A 22,796-nucleotide genomic window follows, 5' to 3' on the forward strand; every position below is an offset into this window, starting at 1 on the left:
TCTTCCTTTCTACTTTTCTCCTCTAAATGGCCAGGGGGAAGTCTTATTCCCCCGTTCGCCCTCCACTGGACACCGTCCGCGATGCCTTCGGTGTCCCCAACAGTGTGGGTTTGTCCTATGTGGACGAGACCTTTGTCCAACGTGAATGCTCCCCAGGTACCACTGTGGTGTACTGGGGACAACTGAAGGCCGGCCTCCAAGTTCCCCTTAGCAGACTAACTCGAGAGGTCCTGAACTTCTTCAGGAGGGCTCCCGGCCAGATGAGCGGGAACTTCTTCTGTCTAATTCAAGCTTTCGAGCTAATGAATGACAGATTGGAAGAAGGTCTGCAACTCGGCCTATCGGATATTAGGGCCCAATTTGCCCTCAAGAAATGTCCGAGCAGGCCAGGCTTCTTTTATCTTTCCAAGAGGATAGGGAAACCGTCCTTAATCGAGCTTCCTGACTCGGACAAGGAATGGTTTCTATTCCCGATTCAATTGTCCGGTCAGTAAGAAAGTGTTCCTGGGGATGAGCTTTCCCCCTTGACGCACCACTCCTTCAATCCTCATGGTGAGTCTCGTTTACTTCCTATCATTTATCTTTCTATAATTTGTATTCCTTGATCTCCTGGGATTTATTACTCACTGCTTGAATGTGTTCACAGGTTCGAGCAAGGACAAATTTCCAGAAGAGTCGGTGGTGATAACCCATTTGTTATCGAACCCCGAGCTCTTCAGCTACGTAACCGAGTTTCTACCTCCATCCCTCCGGCCCGCAGGCATGGCCCTCCAATCCAAGCGTCCACCCCCGATCTTGGGGTCAGACTCCGAGGATGACGCCCCAGAGGTTCCTCCTACCCTGGCAGCGAGCACACCAGCGGGGACACCTGTTGTGGGGGGAGTGGCCCATCATAAAGGAGAAGAAGACCACCAACCTTTCCTTAAGAGGTTGAGGAGGGGGCCTGGTCCCCTGGCCCAGCACTACTTCTTCCACCACTTCTAGCTCTCGAGGGGCCCAGTCAGGCAACCGAGCCATCTCAGGCTTCATCTGCTGGCTCAGAGCTAAGAGGAAACCTTCCCCCGCCTTCTCCCTGGGTGGTAAGGCCCATGGTGGGGCGAAGGTCGGTGATTGATCGGGACTCTGTCCTGTCAGACCCTATGGTAGCGCAGGCTATTTTTTAGGCTTCTGCCCTACCGAGAGACGTGGAAAAGACACGTCGAGGTTTTGCCGGTGACCCAGCAAAATTCTATAATGATGCTTTCTGAGTGCTAGTTGCGGTGAGTTCCCCCTCTTCTTGTTACTCGTATATGCTTTCCAACTTCTAACCTCTTTATTATCTTTTGTTTTTCTTTCAAGCGCAGCATGCCGTAGCAAAGCTTGGTGAAGCACGCGATGCTTCCGTACATGATCTTCATGCCGCGGAGGCTCGCATAGTACAACCCTTGCTCGGTGATGAACAACGTTTTCTCCTGATCTCCCGCGGCTAAAGGGATTTGGTTATATCCCGAGTATCCATCCATGAACGACATTCTCTCATGCCCGGCCGTAGCATCGACCAATCTATCGATCATTGGCAGAGGGAAACTGTCCTTTGGACATGTTTTATTGAGATTCGTGAAGTCAATGCAAACTCTCACTCTTCCGTCCTTCTTCGGTACTGCGACTATGTTGACTATCCACTCTGGGTAATCTACTTCCCTGATGAATCCCGCCCTCAGTATCTTCTCGATTTCCTCATTCACCCCCTATCTTAGTCGGGACGACAATCTCCTTGGCTTCTGTCTAACAGGTCGGAAGTCCGCATCAACGTTCAGTTTGTGGCACGCGATCGAAGGGTCTATTCCTGGTATATCCTCGAGCGACCACGCGAATATGTCCTTATTTGCCCTTAGTAGCTGGACCAATGCTACTCTCTCCTCCTGCAATATTGTGGTGCCGATACTAACCAGCTGACCTCCACTATCGCCAAGGTCTACGGTCTCAACTTCCTCAACTGTTGTCAGCCGCTCCTACTGTGGCTCTTTTTGTAACTGTTATGACGTTTCCCCTTCGGCAGGTGATGCCTTCATCTTCTTCTGAGGAGTGACTGCGGCTCCCCGTCCTTGCCTCAAGATTAGATGAAAACACCGCTGCGCCATCTCCTGGTCACCTCTGACTTCTACTACTCCTTCCTGACTCGGGAACCGAATTACCTGGTGATATGTTGAGGGGACTGCTTTCATTTCGTGTATCCATCTTCGCCCGAGGATTGCATTATAGGCTGAGTCTGCTGATGAGACTATCATTGTTCTTCTCACCGGAGTTAATAATAATCTTAGTTTTACCTTACTTGTGGGGCAAGTAGGGGATCGAACCCAAGAGAAAGGAGGAATAGAACTAAGCTAAGAAGATAAAATTCAAATTAACTAAAAGGAATTAAAACTGTTTTTCTTTGTATTTTTGAACTTATAAGAATATGTAAAATTGCTAGAAAATAAACTAAAGTAAATGAAATTAAAAGCAAGTAAACTTATGAATTAAAACACCATTGGAGGTGGATCTACCTAAAACATGTTAATGAGCAATTTCTAGTCTCTAGCCTTTTTATAACTCAATCATAAGGGCTTGGTGTTAGCTCCTTAGATCGGAAAGTTTTGCAATTAAAATGAAATAAAGGAACAAAAACAAAGTAGAATTTCTTGAGAACTTCTTACTACAAATTATCTAATTTAAGCATACTTTATCTTGATCTAATCTAAGCATAAAGTATCTATATTAAGAATAAAATGTGCAAGAAACTTAAAGAGAATTCATAAGCATTTTAAATAAAAGAAAGGCATAAAATTAGAAATAACACAAGAACTTGCTCTAGGCTTTTCCACTCTCCAATGGAGGGGAACTTAGCCTAATGTCATTGCAAGAGAGGGAAGACAAGAGATGAAAGAACTTTTCTTCATTTCATGGAGAAAATTACAACTTCTTCTTCTTCTACTTCTTACAAGACTAGTTAATCAAAAGAAAATAACTAGAAAATGAAAATATAAAAAATAAGAGAATAGGCAAAGAGCCTTAGATTAAAGGAGTCTTGGATAAGAGAACCAAGATGGGACCCTTTCTCTAGAAATGAAGGCTCTATTTATAGAGAAAAATGTGTGTAGAAGAGTCTAAAAGTAGCCTCCACTTTTCTTTGCACAAAAAGACAAAAGAGGAGAATATGAGTTAAGGATTAGGGCATTCCAAAGGATTAGGGCATTCCAAGTGTTAGGGCATTCCAAAGTGGGCCCAAATGCTTTTGCCTTGAGATTTTGATTCCAAATTGTTGATTTTCTGCACAAGAAACACACGTAATTAGATTTATCTAGTAAATGAATTTATTTATATATAATTAAGCCTAATTAACATGCAACGTGGTGGTTTGAGGCTTATCATGATTATTATCTTAATATAGAGAAATAGGTACAAAAATCAAGATAAATATCCAGAAAATGTGCGTATAATTGAGTGTTTGGAGACACTCATCATCTGCCTCTATCACCACAAATCTTGTCATCACCACTTTTGATCCCGCGGTGATTGGGAGTGTAATTTCTCCCACCGAGCTGCTGAGAGCCCCATTGAACCCATAAACTAGGGTCTGGGTCGGTTCCAAACTTTCTGAAATCCCCATCCTTTTTGCTGCACTCAAGAAAAGAATATCCACTGCACTTCCCGAATCCACTAGTATTCTACGGAGCTCGACGTTCCCAACTGGGGGTGCGATCACGAGTGCGTCCTGATGGGGCATCATCGTTCCCCTCAGGTCATCCTTCGTAAAAGCTATCACCCATGCATCCGCTCCCCTGCCTGTTGTCTCCATAACCCATGCCCCCGATATTACTTGGTTGATACCAACCATATGTTGGATCTTTTTTACTTTTTCCCGAATGTCCTGCCTGGATGGCCCTCCAGCCCCCATCACTCCCGTGATGGTATGCACTATCCTGCGCTCCTCTGGATTGTGGTGTGTCCCTTCTTTCAGCCGCCTAGGTCTGGGTTTTCGTTTACCTCCATCGGGACTTTCCCTCCTTCTTTTGCTCCCTGTAGAGACATACCTCTTGAGTTTCCCAGCTTCGACCATATCCTGATGATATGGCGTAACCTGTAGCAGTCTTCGGTTGGGTGATCCTCAGCCTCATGATACTCGCAATACGATTTCCTAGGCTTCCCCCTATACCCCCGTGGTGGCTGAATGAAACTGGGGTCGCCTTTTATATGCCTTAGTATCACAGACAGTTTTTCATTGAGTGGTGTATACACCCAACCTCTTTTCTATCTCGACTGCTCATTCGACTCCCTCCGCCTTTTCTTCCTTCCTTCCCCTCCGAGTTGGGTTGATGTTTTTAATGCTTCATTTCCTCCTTTGCTATTGGCCGCTGTTTGCGCGCTCCGCCTCCTGCCCTTCACAGATTCCTCCACGAGGATGTACTACTCCACCTTTAAATACAAATCTTCCAAACGAGTTGGGTTAGATTTGATCAATGACTCGTGCAAGCGTGTCCCCGGAATGACTGCCGCGATGTATGCCGCACAAGCGGTTGCCTCGTCCATGCCCTCTACATCCAGTGCCTTCGTTCGGAAATGAGTTACAAAAGATTGAATACTCTCCCCGACCTTCTGTCGAAGATTGAATAAAGTGTTAATTCCAACCTTCTTCTTCCGCAGATGTACGAACTGACCGACGAACGCTTCCTCTAGCTCGAAAAAGTTCATAATGGACCCAGCTGGTAACACTTGGAACCACATCATGGTCCTGTGCCTTAGAGTGGATGGAAATAGTTTGCATAGTAACGAGTCGTGATTCTGGTACAGCACCATCTGGTTCCTGTAGTGAAGGATGTGGTCCATGGGGTCCCTTATTCCGTCATAGGTTTCGAACTCATTATCATTGGTGAGAACGGTGTCCCCTTGAACTCCCGGATTGCATTACGCACTTTTTGCATGGGATCATTCCCACGCGCCATCTCCTCGTCCCTCCTTCTTAGCATTTCCTCCACTTTCTTCCTTGTCATTATTTCCTTAACTTCTGAGCTCCCTTGGTGCGTTTTTACCGCTGCTGAATCTTCTGTCCAATCTGCCTCTGTCCGCGCTGTTCGGACAGTATGATCCCTGCTTTGCTCTGCACCCGGGCCTTCTTCGGTTTTCGCGTGCTCGCCCAGTCTTTGCCTGAGTTCCTCATTTTCCCTCCTTATATTTGTTATCTCATCATTCTACTTCTCCAAACCCCTGCGCATTTCCTCCCTCATTTTTGTGAGTAAGTTGTACATTGCAAGCATGGGGTCTTGCGCGTTTGGAGGTGAGTCTGCTGGTAAGGGATTTGATGGCTCTCCGAGTGTTTCGCCTCTAACTCTCCCCATTTTGGTAATTTTTCTCCTTGTAAGATTCCCACAGACGCACCAAATTGTAGATGCAAGATTTTGCTCTACACTTTTCGTCTCTCTCTCTGCTCGGGCGGACCTGCAAATCAGCCCATCCGACGATCAAATTAGTCTTTATCAGAGTTTTTTCAATCTTAATTTAGTTTAGAGAGAAGAAGAATTCGAACCTCCCTTTACTCATGGTCCTCTTCCTTTTATAAGCATCTCACTTGATTGCTTTTAGTGCCATGCTTTGAGGTGACCCAGAGTGGTTAGCTTACTCTCAGGGTAGTTAGCTCACTCTCTGACACGTCAGCTACAGGAGCAGTTGCAACTGCTCTGTCAATCCTGGAATAATCAGAGCTGATCTGATATGGTATGGGTTGTCAGAGCTGTCAATCAATGGCACATCTGTCAGACTCATCTCGCCGACCTGTACTGGCATTTGATATTCACGGAGCACGCCATCCGTGCTACCTTAGGGATTGGTGGTGCGGGTTCGAGCTGGACATCCGTGCATCTGAGGAGTTTAGCCAACTAGGCCCATACATCAGTCCATCTGAGCTTCGAGTCTATGTTTCTGAGCATCATCCGAGCCACGTGTCCATATTCGAGAATTTCCCCCATCTATAATTTAAAAATATCTTTGTTTCTTTCTCGTTCATAATTCACATTTCAAACTTTAGTTAATCATCCTTTTTAGGACAAATAATTGTAAATTTTGTAGTTAATCACCCAACCCGACTTGGGTTGATCCCCCAATCTGATCCAAACCGCCCGAGCTAAAATGTCCCCTTCTTTTATTGTTAATTGAATAAGAGATCCATGTATATTTTGAAGGAAGGAATAAGGTTCAAGATTAATTTCATCAGTTATTTTTATTCATGTCTTGGCCCCACGTCGCGTTAACCCCAACACGTCGCGTTAACCCCAAGGTGTTGGCTCAATGGCAATTTTGTATATAATGAGTGGTGAGAGTCCGTAGATTGTGTGTTTGATACCCAGTATGAGCAATGACTCCACAAGACCACCCGCAAGGGCATACCCTCACTTACCTAGTGCATGTGATGTGCGGGCCTTGCACGTGCCCGGGGGAGGGACCCATATGCCTTGGTCCAGGCCATAGCTCACCCGATCCCACTGGTTGGATGTAAATTCAGAAAATGATTCATGTAGAACACACAATCCTGACACTCTAAATGTGAAATCCAACAGTAGGTATATATCTTCGGGATGATTATTCCCGGGATATTTACTTTTGGGGTACCCATAAATCCCGACCGTTGGATTCCACATTTACATGATTAGGATCATGTGTTCTTCCATGAGTCAGTAGAATGGAGTTATAAAAAAAATGAGTCCTAATTTTTCGTAATTTTCTTTCCATCACAATCTTGCATGTTAATACATTATTTATACTCCCATCAAGCTCCATTGTTCCACCATTAAATAATTATCAATCATCTATGCCCAAGGTTATTGATCAACATTATACATTCCTTCAACTTTTCACGTTTTACATCTCTTCAATGAGGTGGATTGGAGTTGAGGTCAGGTACTAGTTTTGGGAAGATCATCTATGTGTATGTGTCTACATAGAAAACTTTAATATTGAATCAATCGCTGCATCTTATTAGTTGTATCTTTCTCTCATTCCTATATGCCATGAGGATTAAGATGGATAGATTGAGGTTTCTTGATCAATTATTTTTACTATTCTTTAGAAGATTCGTATATTATTCGCCTTCCAAGGATTCCATCGAAGGTTGCATTTTATTTTATTTTTTATTGGTCGATCACTTTGTAGAAAATTCTAACATTGGATAACAACGTAGTTGGGGAATTAACTTTGTAAATTTTTGTCATCCTTGCAATACTAGTGGCAAGCAAAGTTTAAAGTATCATCATGACGTGTGATCTCATTTTATCCTACTTATTTTGATGATTATGATATTTCATACCATATCTTTTCCAAAGCTGGACCATTGAAATTCAATTAAATGATTTGTAAAGATTAACCCCTTTTGACATTTATCAAAAACGATTGAACTTATACTAATTGCGAGCACTCCACAAAAGTTATTATTAGTACCATACATCTCATTTTCTTTTGATTGAAGACGTTTAAAGAGTTTTAGAGAGTAGTTGTTTTTTAAGTTAATTTTTACTGCGTAAATAGAGACCAACTTAATTTTGATGTCAACATTTCAAATAGAGTCGTGCTGGACTAACTTTATTCTCACATTGCTGATGTGCAGGTGCACACACAGCCATAGATGCTTTTCAATCATAACTCGATGAAAAATCATCTATGGTTACATATATATACAGCCTCATCAGCTATGTCAATTTTAATTTTAATTTTAATTTTACTTCCTTTAATCAAATAAGGAAAAGCTAAAATAAGTTTTTTGTTAAAAACTGAAAATAAAAAAATTACTCTGCTCAGAGAATCAAGGATCCACCAATTGCATGAGCCTACGTGTATTGAATGCATCCCCAATTTACAAAACTACCCTCGTGAGAATTGACGTCGCACTAGAGTAGAGTGTGAGCATTAACGGTACATTCTGCAAGCAAAAAATCACTCGCAATAAAAATAAAATAAAAAAATCATCCATAATGTTGTAGCACATTGTATCGATGGAGAACTACAAAAGTACATCATTCCAATCAGATTGATACAACATCCCATTTAATTTCTTAGCGTGGGACAAGAAAATTATTGTTAGGTTACTGAATAAATAGATAAAGCCCTACAGCTTCAAATTATAGACAAACAAAAGGCAACAAGCTTCTTTGTTTGCTTGGATCTAACTAGATGTTCAAATTAAATCAGTGCCTGATGCAAGAAAAGGTCAAACCATAACTGCATTGTCGATTCGTCTTTTATGAATCATGACCATATATCTATTCTGGAGTGGAGATGAATGTCTAAAAGAAGCATTATATTGACAAACAAATTATTCCAAAGTTAAATGTTGGAGGATTTTCTTCTTGTAGCATCATAAACTATTAAAACTTGGGCTAAAGGGTAGAGGGGAAAGGGAACAGCACCACGCATGCATGCATACAAAATTAAATATTCATGTCTCCAGCTTTCCCAGAACATATATGGAAACAGAACCAAAAGAAAGCTTACAGTAAGGCCCACTAAAGTAGTCTCACGTTTCTCCACTCTTTAATAAATATATTTGTTTTGATCCTTAACATCATCGGTCACCAGCAACCAAAGTAATCCTGCCTTGAAATTACAACAAACAGCAACAGCACCACATAGAAATAGGTAACACTCACTAACAATACATTAATTAAGGACAATGTAGCATTGAAAGTACTGGGTAGAGTCAGAAATGAGATTAAAAGAAACAAAGCAAGAAAAGAAAAGATCACGCATTACATCTAACCCCATCAGAAAGAAAAGCAAACCAAGTGGCAGAGATCAGCAAGTACATGTCCAAAGACACCCACACGACCACCTTCCTAATGCCTGCATGCAACGATGGAAAAGTGAGAGACTATCTTAACTAAAAAAGTCCTTTCCAAAATCATGGTAACATAGAGCATAGACTTCAGTCTTCTTGGGATGGATTCGGGGCTCAGTTATTGAAACTCAGTGTTCTTCTTCACTTCCATTTTCAGGGACTTGAGGTACCTAACAGCTTCATCAAGAATATCAGCAGTATTCATCTGTTCAGCACCGGGTACAATTCCCTGTAGTGTCTTCATCATTTTCTTAATCCTATATCGCTTCCTTTCACTGTTACCGTTACTGCTGGAGCTCGACTTCCGACTAGGAGAAGAAGACAACCTCAATTTCTTGGGTTTGGAACCATAACTCGAGCATGAATCGGGGGAATTGCTTCCACAACTGCCGATAGTCCATGCAGTGCTAACTTCTTCTTCATCATCTTGTTCCACTTCATCCAAGCTCAACAAAGTGTCAATGTCTTCCATGTCTTCTTTCAGCGAGGAGGAAGTTGACCCACTTTCGCCTCCTTCTTTATCTTTCCTTTCACCATAATCTTGGAGTAAAGTTGCATCAGTGTTGAAGATAGAGCAATTGAACTTAGGGGTCAGTGTTGGGTGGAACATTATCTGACGTACATCATCACTCTGATCAAATATTATGAAGTTCTTCACACAGACATCAGAGGGTTGGAGCCTAACCCCGTGAAAATGCCTCAAGCGCTCCATACCCTGTGGTAGAGTCACACCTACAGTGGGTGCAACAGGAGCATTGTAAATGTAACCACCACTCATTTGTTCTGAACGAGTGAATGGCAACTTTTTAGGGTAAATTCGCCTCTGCATGAGTGGTCCTACTGAATGGGTGCAAAGTTGATGCCAAATATTTCACTTGGAAGAGATTCTCTACAGTATTGAGGATACTAAATAGGAGAGCACCATGATATCTCCACGGGGACGACAAGAAAGCTGTCTACCCTAACTTAACAGCTACCATAACACAACTCTTCCATTTCTGACACCACCTTCCTTCATCAAAAAAGTGAGGACAGTCTCTAGGTTTTGGTGCTTTGCGATATTTATACTACGTAACAGGCTTAAGCAACTGGCGGAAGTACTCGGCCTGCCATGTCAAAGAAAATATAAATACATAAATAGTCACAGAATGATATTGATGTATGAAATGCCGAAAAAGAAATAGAGAACTGAAGGAAAATCATTGAGAAATACACATCATCCAATTTTTTGTGACTTACATCATACATATAAATCACTCTATAATCTTTAACTCTATATTATAATATGTGCACTAGAACCCCAAAATTTTTGTTGCATGTTAGAAATTTACAAGATATTCGGACATCGCAACACCACTTCTTTTTTTTTTTTTTAACACACTAGGGCAAGGTGATCTGACAAAACTACATGCCATGCTGAACCTTGATCTTTTGCATATCATATACATGTTACAGATTAAAAGAATGTAGATAACATCATAGTTGCCGACTTTTTTCAAAAAGTCGTTATTAAATCGCGATTTTAAAGACGGGTGATTAAATCATGACTTTTTGAAAAGTCGCGATTTAAATAAAAAGACATTTTTTAATCGTCCACTTAGTAGAAAAACTTACATTTTCCTAACACTATTTTTTCCCGATTTGTTTCGTGTTTTTTTTCTCTTTTTTTTTTTCTTTTTTGTTTTCACTTTTCCCTTGCCAACTTTTTCCCAAACCCCGACTTGGTGACTATGGATAACATCAATTAACTTGAAATATAGCATACATACAAATGCTTCAAGCCCTGGGAAAAAGAATGCAGAGCCCAACAAGGTGGAAACCTCATTAGCCAAATAACATTATTTGACAGAGAAGGTCTATCATATATGTATACTAGAATTTGCCTGTGCCGCTCTTTGGGGTTTAGGGGGTAGGAGAGAAAAGGTAATAAGTTTGGAGGGCTATTATTAGAAAGGAGGCAATAGAGGAAATACAGTAAAGTTGGAGGGGCATTTTTGGAAAAAGAGTTAGAAGGGGAAAGGCAGGATAGTTGGAAGGCTATTCTTCGAAGAGAAAAGACAATAGAATTAAAAGTGTCCTCGAGATTCATAAAGTGATTAAATCCTAACCTCACTTTGGGATTAATGGGGTATGAGACAAAAGACAATAAGTTTAAAAGGGTATTATTGGAAAATAGGCAATAGAAAAAAGATAGTAAAGGTGGAAGTGTATTTTTGAAAAGGGGATTAGAAGAGAAAAGGAAATAAAGTTGGAAGGGTATTCTTGGAAAAGGATAGACAAAAAGTTTAAGGTCCTCGAGATTCGTAAAGAAATTCAATTCCAACCTCTCTTTGTAGGGAATAAAGAGAGTGAGGTTCACAGTTGTGTTTTATTATATAGATTTGTATATACACAGATATAAAGGGAAAAGATTATAAAATAAATATATATTATCCCAACTCTTGTGTAATGACTATTGAGACATTTAGTCCATAAAAATAAAAAATATGGATATCGTTGCACAAATCCCATCAACTGAATCCACTGTAAGGTTCATAAATTAGGGCACCGTCTCTACATTATTTTTTTATCAGTATAGTCATTTCAACATATATTTATGATGAAACGAGAACAAGAAAAAAATTTGACATTACCCTTCTAAATAATGACATGGCACTTGTAGGAAAATTTCCAGGTTGAACAGGCATCGCCATAGACACACCCAGACACATCCCAAACACGGATGGAAATGTCGTCTTTTTCTAAATTAAAAATAAAATAAAACAAAAAAGGGCTGATGGCTTCATGTAATCCATTCTCTGAATACTAATTTATTATGGCAGTAGAAATATCTATGAAGAATATGCAATACACCCTTCTATCCTCAAGTGAATACTTTTTTGGTGGAGGAGAAGTTAAGTGATGTAGTCCAACCTATTTTGCCCAACTCTAATAGATTGGATTTTATGGTTTTCTTTACTTTTCATAAATTTCTTTCCTTATTTGATTTACATATGGCTAAAATATATCATTCGTACAGATTTCGGTGCTTCGGCTTCTTAAAGGTGTTGTATCATAAACCCCTTATCCATGTTGGACACCGACACATATGTGTCCTTTTCACAAAGCTGGAAACAGTAATCCCTAGTTCCCTACTTCATAGTCCATATTATCTTCTTCACTATGAAGGCAAAATAGAATGGGAGCCGGGGAACATCGCTCTTGGTAGAAGAAATAATGTGATCATCAGTATTCTTAAATATATTTTTCTTGCAATAGCAAGAGCAACCACTTGCTCACTGCTGCTGCTAGCATGGGCTCTTCTTCCTTTCATGTGTGAACAAGGGTGAGGTTGCTTTTGAATGTGGTACACGGATTTATAGGCATTAACTTGAACTACTTCAAATTTTCTGAACTGAAATAATCGACTACAATTCTTTGCACTATAATTCTTATTAATAAATTGAATTAATTTTAATATTACTCAAAATCCACTGCTAAGGAATTTCCATTTCTCACAAAACCAATAAAAACCCACAACATGAAGGGTATACATCTAAAGATGTGAATCGAAGGAAATGCTCAAAGTCAAAGCATCATGAAAATGGGAAAGGATTAAAAAATTATTGGTTCAATTATGTAAGGACATAAAATACATAAACGAAAACAATTTTACCTGACAAATTTGCATCAATTGGTAATACCCAATGATCCTGACGTTCATTGTAATATTCCCAACCTTTTTCACAGCTCGATATCTCTTAAGGTTAATCGCAATGTACATTCTCACTCCTCCAAAACCAGTATATTAAATTAGATGAAAACGAATCCAGAGAACCCCTTCACAAACCAAAAGTAATTCACCTACAAAAAAACAAAAGACCCATAAAACCTTCAATACTATATCCTTACCATGAGCATATTAACCAAGTTCAGATTTAGTGTAAAAAAATTATATGGGTTCAGTTTATTTAATTTGGATAAGTTTAGGAAAGTTTCATAAAAAATTGGGAAATTTTCAAGGACCATACAAATGATATTTTTGGTCTCTTCCCAAAACCCATCATCTTCAAACTCCCTAAAAACCCTATCTTGTTCCTCAGATTTGAAGGTTGAAGATGATAAAATTTGGATGTTGATCGATAAAATTGCTACCCTATTCGGTAATTAATTGATAAATTGTTGATTAATTCATCGATTCGCTGATTTAATCGGTTGGATTTGTTGAATCTTACGAATTTTTAGAATAATTCTGAATTTTGTGAGTATAACTGAGTAAAATTTGGAGAGAGAAATCAATAATCATACCAAAGTAACTCCAAGCTTACAGTATCACACGGAAGAACACATTCAAGCAAACACTCTTCCTGTTATAGTAAGTAAAAGAAGACGTCCAAGGCATTCTGATCGATTCCTTCGATTCAAGATCTACAGAACAAAAAAAATGTGCTTCAGCATTAGCTAATCAAAAACCTAATTAAAATTAGTTTACGCTGTTTATTAATGGAAAAATGACAAATTTACATCCAACAAAAGCTAAAATAAAACAGAGATTACAGAACCCTCAAAAACGGAGAACAAAATCGAAACATAATTAGCAGAACTTAACCAAGTCGACACCAAAATTCTGGGAAAAAAAAGAATGTAATTCACCATTTAAATCCAAGAAACCATGAGAAATGATGGCGGAATCTGTAAAATTAACAAAATCTTCGAAAAATCAGAAGGAAATGAAATCAGCCATAAAATCAGAAGAAATCCAACACAGATAGAAGTAAAACGTAGTTTAGATCTACTGTGAACCCTAGAAACTCGTCAGAACTAGAGAAAAATCACTAATTGAGGCAAACCTAAGGTTTCTGGGAATATTTCCACACAGAGAATCCGATAACAAGATCAAATCAACCCGAAAAATCGAAGCTTTTCGTATCGATTTGGAGTTTCTTCTGCAAGGATGGAAGATTACGAGCGAGAGAGGATGCTGTGTTTGGATTGAGGGAAGGGGAGGGATTTTCTCCTGTTTGGATTGTTAAGTGAGGAGGGAAGAGAAGAAAAATGGAGGGAAGGGAAGGGAAAAATGATAAAATTTTGTTCCCCCAAAAATCGGAGTGACGAGGAGGGAAGGGAAGGGAAGGGAACAAAATTTTGATTCCAAATTTGTCCTCAACATTGTCAAAATTTTCAAAAAAACATGATATTGGCAGGCCAACTATTACTAATTACACCCAAGTTCTAAAACACAATGAAACCCTAGAGAAGGGACGAAGAAGAAACTCTAGAGAAGGGATGAAGGCGGCGACCTCTACTAGGAGACGAACATGGTAAAACCAAACTAAAACAGAAATTTTGGATAAAACGCTGCGGTGAAAAGCACACTATCATCGAACATGGTAAAACCAGACTAAAACCTTCTTCTTCCGTTTCCAGGGCTCCTCGATCCACTATTCAAACTGCAGGAACCCTAGAAGAGATAATCAAATCAAGTTCATAGATCATCTGAAAATAGGATTTAAACATATGGGTCGAGATTGACATATCTCAAAACCGTTCAAGAACTTTGTTTTTCTGTGATCAAAATAGAAGAAAATGAAGAATAGATCAGTTCTGATTTAGTAGCTTTTTTACATTTAGGGCTAGAGATCTGCTCTGGATTTCTTTATTAAAGGATTCTGTGTTCTTCTTTAACTGTTAATGCTGTTGATTTCGACATTTCGATTCGGTTTTTGTCATGGCTAGGCATCATGGGTGGCAACTCCCTGCTCACACGTTTCAGGTACATCGTTATTTACTGATTTTTTTTCTGATAATTTTTGGAAATTTTGGCTTTTTTTGTTGTTGATGGATTTTGGTGTTCAATGGATTTATGGCGTTTTGCTGTTTATCGTTCGGTGATCCTTATTATCTTCTAAAAAATGATTTTCGAATTTGGATTATGGAGATATATCTCGTTTTCTTTGTAGTGTTAGTTTATTGGATTGTCTTCTTCGTTTCTGAAAGTTCTGCCCCTGAAGAGTTTCTAAGAGAATTCTACAATGTGGGTTTTGTTATTAATATATATTTGTAGTTCACGAGATGTGGAAGTTTTGCTTGGTCTGAGTTGCTAAATTGTCTATATTTCTTCAATATTTTGAAGAGTTTCTAAGTGACTTGGCTGAGGGATTTGTGTGGTGCAATGTTCCCATGTAAGGTGTTATGCCCTTGTCATGGAATTAGTGGAATTTTTTAAAAACCTTGATCCATCAATTTTGTTTACATGTACACCTCATGTTGATGTGATTGCACATTTCATTGTAGTGGCTTCATTTCACTAAAAATGCTTAAGCCTCTATATAGTGAAGACACCTTGAATGGGAATGATTTGAGGCTGAGCTTCTGTAAGATGTGTGTCACCTGTTGGGTTTCAGAGTGCAAACACATCCTAGTTTTCCATTGAACCACTTCAATTGAATCAATATTTGTAATATCTTAGTTTATTCACTTCCATTGGGAATTGGAAATAAATATGTTGCAGTGGGAGATCAAATACCAGAGTAGAAGGATGTTATCTTGACTTCAAGATGTTAGGAAAATTTTGACCGAGCACCCTTTGGTAACAATGATGAGTCATAATGTTGAATCCCATATATGGTCTGTTACACATTATACAAAAGGTCTAGTATTTGGATTGGTTAGTGAATAGAAAATGGTTTGCATCACCCTCTTGAATAGCTAGATATTTGTTTGTTTTATCAACTCTAGACCTACTTGGGTCAGTAGCAAGATAAGGTTCGTCTCTAGGAGTTAAAGAATGGGTCGTTTAAAATATACAGATTTTGACTCCTTTTTACTAGATTATTAACCACCATGGTGCTTACTACCTATACTTCTATTGCAAGTTGCAACACAACAAAAAAACTTCTTACTTGAGATCTTTAAGATCAGTACCATGATTCATTCGGTTTTTTTTTTAGTAAATAATTTTTTTATTAGAGTAACATGATTCATTCTTATTGATAAGATGCACATTCCATTGTAGTTATGGTATCCTGGGTAGCAAGTTTAAAGCTCTATTGTTCTAGGAATTAGGAAATAAGCAGGCCTTGATTGCATTATCATTTCTTATTCAAACAAGATCTGGATTGGATTTAAATGGATTAATTTATCAACAACCCATCTTTTTCATTTTGTTACTTTTCTTTTTTTCTATAGATTTGATATTTATGGATTATCTTTCAATTCAAAAAAATTTACCAATCTTTTCATTCATTCTATTGGTTAAGAGACTCAATGTATGGTATTATATTAAATAGTTTCAGGGTTTCTATGCCATGGATTGCTTGATGGTTTAGGAACCCCCAAAACCAATGCCAAGAGCTATTGGGTGCTCTCCTGTGCTTTAATTGCTTTGTGAAACCTGCTTCATTCTTATCTTTCTTGATTGCAGGTTGTGGCTATAATTGTGTTTTTCTTGCTAGCTATTGCATTCTACTCCTTTTTTGCACCATTCCTGGGACATGTCATTTATGAATATGTGGCTATGGGTGTCTACACTTTCTTGGTAAGTACAGTTATTTCTGGGTGAGGGCAGTAGAATAGTTCAAGTAGTGCATTTTGAGGTTTGAGTCTCCCTTCCCACAACTTGATCCAATACTCCTGTTTGTGGTGGCTGGGCATATCTGCAGGGATTAGTCCCACTTTTCAATGATATATTCAGTTAGTGTATGCATCTTGAAATGGGAGGATTCTCTTGACATATACACTTTGCTGTGTGGTGGGAGATTTGGAAGGAGAGAAACCAATGAATGTTTGTGAGCGAGGATGATGTGGATGATTATGTCTTAAAAACTAAGGCCTTGCTATATAGTTGGTCAAAGCTTTTCCATGTGTACAGGGGTGTCTTCTTCAATTAATGTATATAGATGAAAGACTTTGATTAAGGGAGGAGGATAGGGTGACATTGTTGGACCTCCTTGTTATAATAGGTGGTTGAGATGTCACCTCTAGCTCTCTCGCATGTTCTACCCGTCTACGTTAAACTTCCTCTTAGCCTTAATGAGTTCAAATTTTGTAATGCTCACATTTTAATTAAATTCAACTTTTCAGGCCAAGAACAATTCTGCCACAGAAGGGCCAAGTACCCTGAAATCTCCAGTCATTGATGCCGAAGTACTTCCTGATGATGATGATGAACTAGACATGGATGAGTTAAATGAGCTGGAAGCAAGCCTGTTTTAATGTAGCCAACAATTCTATCGAAGAGGAAATCATTTGCATGTCCAGAATATTTTTTTTGTTTTTTGGGTTCTCAAGTGACCTTTTTGATGTATTGATTGTCGGTTCAATAGGTGGTTAAGAACTTAGTTTTGATACTAGAGTTTCCGTATTTAAAAATTAAAATGTTATGTGTGAGTGAAAACATTGTTATTGGTTCACTCATGTGTCAGAATTGAATGGAAATTAATAGATTTTTTCTATTAAGTTAATTTTCAAGTCTGCCTATTTTTTGAAAAATACTTATTATATGTGTCCTTGGAAAATGTTTCTTGTGTTAATAAAAGTGTAGCAAAAAGACATGGTTCCTCATTAGCTAAACATAATGCTATCCTTGGGCTCACCTTGTGGCATAAAAATAAAACAAAAACATGATCCAGTGCTTCGATGATGTAGAGGATGAAATTCCATGAGCTTTCATAAATTAAATATTTTAAAAAAATTATTTTTCATTTTAAATTTAAATTTAGGAGTACCGTGGAGGTTCGGTGGTCATAAGATCCAATTTCTTTCTTTTTTATTTTATCTGAGTTTTTCCAAGAAATCTAGAGGTGTTGGATTGCCAATGTGGTAATCCAGTTTTGCAAAACAACCCTTAGGAAAGCTTAAAATCTTATTAAGCTAAGTAAGGAAAATGTTTTTCATAACATTAAGCTGTCCAAATCATGGGTCATACATGGAAAATTTTGCGCGTCCTTAAAGCATTTAATCCTAACCTCAAATCAATTAATTTTGTTCGAGTGGCTAGAAATGCATGGAAGGAGGTCGTAATCCAAAAAAAAATATATGGAAGGAGTTATTCTATTTTAAGGAAAATTATTTAAGGTGTGTTTGATTAACAAAATCCTTATATTAGAGAGATTATATTGCCACACCAACTTTTGCTTAGGATGTTCTTAGTAAAAGTGGGTGTGACAATAGAAACTCTCATTTATACGCATTCAAATGAAAGGTACCCCTCAAATTGATCTTGAATGTTTGGTTATTTATATTTTGTATCATTATACAAGAAGAATTTTGTTTTTTAGATTATGAAGGGTATAATAGTCATTTGACAATAATAATTTCTTTTCTCTTCTCTTATGAATCCTAACCAAACAGGAGAAACATGATTTTTTCTCTTCTCTTCTCTTTCAATCCAAACAGGGTGAAGAGAAACTTCCCTTCCCTTCCCTTCCCTTCCCTTAATGAGTTTCTCTTCCCTCCCCTTCCCTCAATCCAAACACAGCTTAGAGAAAATAATAGGTTAACTTGAATGTTGGGTTAAATTTTGATTGTGGTTAGTTATTGAATCTAATGTTGTTGGGATGTGTGACGTTGGGCCATCCGAGTCCAACACGGGTAGAGCTCAAGTGGATTTACTGTCATCATATGATATCAAAACTTAATGTAATCATCCCTCAAAATGCCACATGGTACATCTATTTTTGGTCCATTTACGAAAAAAAATTTGAATTACGTATTTTGGTTCGAACAAGCACTCATGAGATCAGTGGTAGGCCCAGTGCAGGGGCGGAGTTAGGATTTTATTTTTCGTAGGGGCAATTATGAACTCATTAATAATATTAAATTTTGATTTTTAAAATATATAGAACGTAACTTTTAGTACATGTATTTTTAATAATTTAACACTTACTACATGTATTTTCAATAATTTAACACTTCAAAAAGTATAAACTCGTAATATATACATAAAATTTTCACATCGTTTCCAAAAAAAATCTAATCACTGATTCATATACATAAATCTTTATAATCGTTCTCGTCAAGTTTTTATATTTTGAAAGCGTTGAATGATCATCTCATTATCAATGATATCAAACACATCTTTTTCGATATAGGTAACTAAGCAATCATTCATCCATTTATCTCCCATTTGATTACGCAATCGATTATTTATTATGTTCATTGGTTTAAAAGTTCTTTCAACGGTTGTAGTTACCATTGGTAGTATCAAAGTTAATTTCACGATCAAATACACCAATTGATATATACTATTCCTTTTTGTCTCAATTAACTTCTCTACAAGGCTACTAATTCCTTTAAGTTGTAAAAATTCATTGTTAAAGCACACATCAAGTATATAAGTCTCAAGTTGATTATCAAGTGCCATAAGCTCCACGTTAGAAAATTATGATGGGTAAAATTGAGCAAGATGAATCAACTTATCCTTATTAAAACAAAAGAATGAATCACATGGATTCAAGCATGCCACACAAAGAAGTAGTTTGGTGTTTCTCTCTATAAAACGATTGTTAAGCTCTTGAAGTTGCAAATCTAATACTGTACAAAATAATTCAACACAATAGTTGTGTAGATTGGTGACTTGTTCAACATTACATCGTGGTCGCTCCCAAACTACATATATGTCATCCATACTCGGTATAACAATATCATGTCTTTCACAAAAAGAAAAAACTTTCTTAAGTAAAAATTCTCATCAAATATCATTCGTCGTTTGTAACTGTTACTTAGATACTTTAACCAAGGCCAGAACATTTATAATATCTTAATATTTCCTCTATAGTGATTGTGACAATTCATTTGAAATTCCCAAAATAATTTTCATTAAGTGCATGATGAATATAAAGTCAAAAGATTGAATCGAATCTAATAAGGCACTTGCTTCACCACTTTGTTTAGAATTTATGTCATTCTCTTCAACAATCAAAAACACATCAACAGTAGAAGAAAATATATAATCAAACTCATCAAAATATCATAATGTGAGTCCTAACGTGTATCACTAGCTCGTTGGAGGCTAGTTTCTTAATTCAAACCACGTCAATTTGAAATTTCACCAATGTTCCGTGTTTGAATAATATTACTAGCCCATTTTTCTCTTAAAATATCTCGGTGTTTGCACAAAACTTCCACAACATTCAACAAATTAGCAAGAATATTAAAAAAATTATCAATTTGACTGTGATTTTTTACAACAGTTATAAGTATTAGCTGAAGTTGATGAGCAAAACAGTAGACATAAAAAGTAGATTGATTTTCTTTCATCATGAAACTTTTGAGGCCATCAAATTCTCCTCTCATATTACTAGTTTTGTCGTAACTTTGTCCGCGTAATCTTGACATACTTAATCTATGTCTTGAAAATAATGTTTTAATTACTGTTTTCAATGATAAAGTCATTGTGTTACTAACACGGACAATGCCGAGAAACTACTCAATAACATATCCTTTTTTTATCCACGTAACAAATCAGAACTGTTATTTGTTCTTTGATTGATACGTCACGAGATTTGTCAATCAAAATAAAAACTAGATTATTTTTAAAATCATTGATTATTGTATTGATAGTTTCACTTGCAATACAATGCATGTCATCCTTTTGTGTATCATATAATATTATCTTCAAAAAATTTAGAGCATTCCTTAATACAATTTTTTTTACAATTTCATTATGATTTGAAAGAAATTGTAGAAATTCAATAAGTTTTCATGATTTCTTGAATATTTGAATTCATCGTGACCCTGAAAGGCTAACCCTTGAATTAAAAGAAATCAATTACAATAGATTGTTGCAATTAAACGAATTCGATACTATTTTCTAGTCTGATTAGATTGTCGTAAATAAGCAACTTCAATGTGTTGATTTTGGTTCATTAAATCTTGACATTTTCTCTAAGTTTTGTTATGGGTGTTATTTGAGTATCTAACATGGATTTCAAATTTTTCATTCTTTTTTTTAATGTATGAATCTCACAGTAATAAAAGAATCACAATTGACTTGCTCCTCAAAATCAATTATCAGAAAATAGCAAAATAAGCAAAATGCAGCGTCTTTCTTAATACTATACTTTAACCAATTTCCAAAATTATTAAACCAAGTTGAATTCAAATAACGTGACATCTTCCCAAATTTTCTTTGATGAAATTATGTTCACGAAGTTGACATAGGTTTTTTTGTAAGTAGGCTCTTCAAATTTCATCTTGATCATTAGAATTATAATCTAAAATTTTCATTCGTAACCCAATATCTGAAGGAAGACCTAGGTTGATTTCAACATGACTATGCTTTGAACATCGTTGCATGTCATCATCACGAGGGTCATTTCTTACTCGAGTAATGGATGGTTGTTTAAAATTAGTCTTTCTTATAAAAAATTTATCTATATATAATTCACAAATTTAATTAATTTAGCTAGATATCAATATTTTTAGCATATTTTTATATATTAAAGATATATATTATTCTATCATAGAAATTTATGTAATCTAACGTTGAAAATTAATTTTACATGTAAAAGAAAGGTAATAAGAACTAATTTAATTTTAATCATAATTAATAATTTTAATGAATAATAAAAATTAAAGTTAATAACATCATAATTTCACTAGCATAATCAATAACTAACAAATGGGACTTTACCCTAATATATTCATAAAATAAATAATAATATTTAATTAAAAAATTAACAATGGGGTTCCGCCCCTTGTATATTCATAAAAAGAAAAATAATATTTCATCAATAAATTAACAATAGGACTTCACCCCCTCATATATTCATAAAAGGAATAACAATATTTCATCAATAAGTAAATAATAGGATTCCGCACCTCCATGTATATTCATAAAAAGAATATAAACTTTTCATTACTAAATTAACAATTGGGGCTCCACCCCCTATACATTTATAAAAAGAAATAATGACATGAGTTTAAAGTGAGTACCTTTAAAGTTTTAAGTTAATTTTGATATTTGAATGATAGAATTGGAAGAGTTTTGATCGTTAAATGATCAAGGCTTAGGTTAGGTAGTAAATTGAAAAATTCCTACAAAATTAATTTTTCAAAGATGTGTGATTTTAAGGCAAAGTCATGGTTAAGATTCCCTCAGTGATTATCATGACTTAGGCCAAAATTAATGCCCATCTTTGTTTAAATGGTACAAAACCTTTATTTTCTTTTTCTTTTTCCTAAAAATAATTATAGCTTTAAGGTTAACACTTTTGGTGGAGAGAGAAGGGTGCCTAACACCTTCCTCAATCTATAATCAAATCCATTACCTAAATCTTAGGTAGATCGATTATTTTATCCGTTCGAGAGTCATTATGATAAAAAAAAAATCAACATTTTCTAAAATACTTTTCGAGTGGTCATTCACACCATTTGCTAAAAATGAATGGTAGTTACTCCAATCCACATACTATTGATCTTTCGAATTCAAAAATTCATAAGTACTGTTAGGATACAATATTTTATTTTAATATGTTAGGATAATAAGATATATTATTTTAGTAATTTTATTAATTGAGGAATCTATTGTCAATTAGGATTTTCTTATTTATGACTCTTTTTATTTTATTAATTTAAGATTTTTTTTCCAAATTGTTGGAGTCATAAACTCTATATATTAATTAATATAATTTGTATTTCTCAAAATATAAAATAAATAAATTAGTGTTTGGAAGAAGATTCTCCTTGAGTGGATCAAACTTTTGCATAGGATTCAAGAATCCTATCATCTAGTATCATAGCCAAAGATCTTGGTGTCTAAGATGGTGGCTATTAAGGAGCTGAGTACGAAAATTGAATCATTTGAGCCTCACCTTGAACAACTAACCATCAATATTTTCAAATTGAAAAACAATGATGCAGGCGATTCTAACAACCTTGGAACATTTGGTTTCTAAATAACCGCTAGTTTGGGAAGCGCCACATGTTCCTACTATTATACAGGAAAGAGTAGAAAATCAACAAAGCGGTATACCAA

At 36.7% G+C, this 22,796-nt stretch overlaps 3 protein-coding genes across 8 annotated transcripts; 1 reads left to right on the forward strand and 2 right to left on the reverse strand.

Annotated features, from left to right (window-relative positions):
- Positions 1–4,425: 4,425 nt before the first annotated feature.
- On the reverse strand, positions 4,426–4,746 carry LOC147387929 (uncharacterized). Its single transcript, XM_086420254.1, has one exon. The coding sequence runs from the start codon at positions 4,744–4,746 to the stop codon at positions 4,426–4,428; it is 321 nt and encodes a 106-aa protein (XP_086276380.1).
- A 3,885-nt stretch (positions 4,747–8,631) lies between these two features.
- LOC147387930 (transcription factor bHLH144-like) lies at positions 8,632–13,841 on the reverse strand. 5 transcript variants are annotated; one of them, XM_086420767.1, is made up of 5 exons: positions 13,669–13,841; positions 13,472–13,510; positions 13,147–13,246; positions 12,495–12,682; positions 8,632–9,945 (listed from the first exon to the last, which is right to left on the reverse strand). In XM_086420767.1, the coding sequence occupies exon 5, from the start codon at positions 9,666–9,668 to the stop codon at positions 8,958–8,960; it is 711 nt and encodes a 236-aa protein (XP_086276893.1). In that variant the 5' UTR covers positions 9,669–9,945; positions 12,495–12,682; positions 13,147–13,246; positions 13,472–13,510; positions 13,669–13,841; the 3' UTR covers positions 8,632–8,957. The 5 variants fall into 5 exon arrangements, with proteins under 5 accessions (XP_086276893.1, XP_086276890.1, XP_086276891.1 ...); XM_086420764.1 differs by having other exon boundaries at positions 13,127–13,246; XM_086420765.1 differs by having other exon boundaries at positions 13,127–13,246; positions 13,472–13,528.
- A 235-nt stretch (positions 13,842–14,076) lies between these two features.
- On the forward strand, positions 14,077–18,271 carry LOC147387931 (protein S-acyltransferase 21-like). Of its 2 annotated transcripts, XM_086420769.1 has the most exons (4): positions 14,077–14,591; positions 16,242–16,355; positions 16,901–16,921; positions 16,961–18,271. In XM_086420769.1, the coding sequence occupies exons 1-4, from the start codon at positions 14,547–14,549 to the stop codon at positions 17,030–17,032; spliced, it is 252 nt and encodes an 83-aa protein (XP_086276895.1). In that variant the 5' UTR covers positions 14,077–14,546; the 3' UTR covers positions 17,033–18,271. The 2 variants fall into 2 exon arrangements, with proteins under 2 accessions (XP_086276895.1, XP_086276894.1); XM_086420768.1 differs by having other exon boundaries at positions 14,097–14,591; positions 16,901–18,259.
- The last annotated feature ends 4,525 nt before the right edge of the window (positions 18,272–22,796 follow it).

The sequence above is a fragment of the Akebia trifoliata genome, chromosome 13 (assembly GCF_017979445.1).
Source record: "Akebia trifoliata isolate Shusen 1 chromosome 13, ASM1797944v1, whole genome shotgun sequence".
In the NCBI taxonomy this organism is placed as follows: domain Eukaryota; kingdom Viridiplantae; phylum Streptophyta; class Magnoliopsida; order Ranunculales; family Lardizabalaceae; genus Akebia; species Akebia trifoliata.

Coding starts and splice junctions, on each gene's coding strand:
- LOC147387931 (XM_086420768.1), top strand. CDS start 14,547: ATGGCTAGGCATCATGGGTGGCAACTCCCTGCTCACACGTTTCAG. Junction 14,592..16,241: donor TCCCTGCTCACACGTTTCAG/GTACATCGTTAT, acceptor TCTTGATTGCAG/GTTGTGGCTATAATTGTGTT. Junction 16,356..16,900: donor TGGGTGTCTACACTTTCTTG/GTAAGTACAGTT, acceptor TCAACTTTTCAG/GCCAAGAACAATTCTGCCAC.
- LOC147387930 (XM_086420766.1), bottom strand. CDS start 9,668: ATGCAGAGGCGAATTTACCCTAAAAAGTTGCCATTCACTCGTTCAGAA.
- LOC147387929 (XM_086420254.1), bottom strand. CDS start 4,746: ATGATGTGGTTCCAAGTGTTACCAGCTGGGTCCATTATGAACTTTTTC.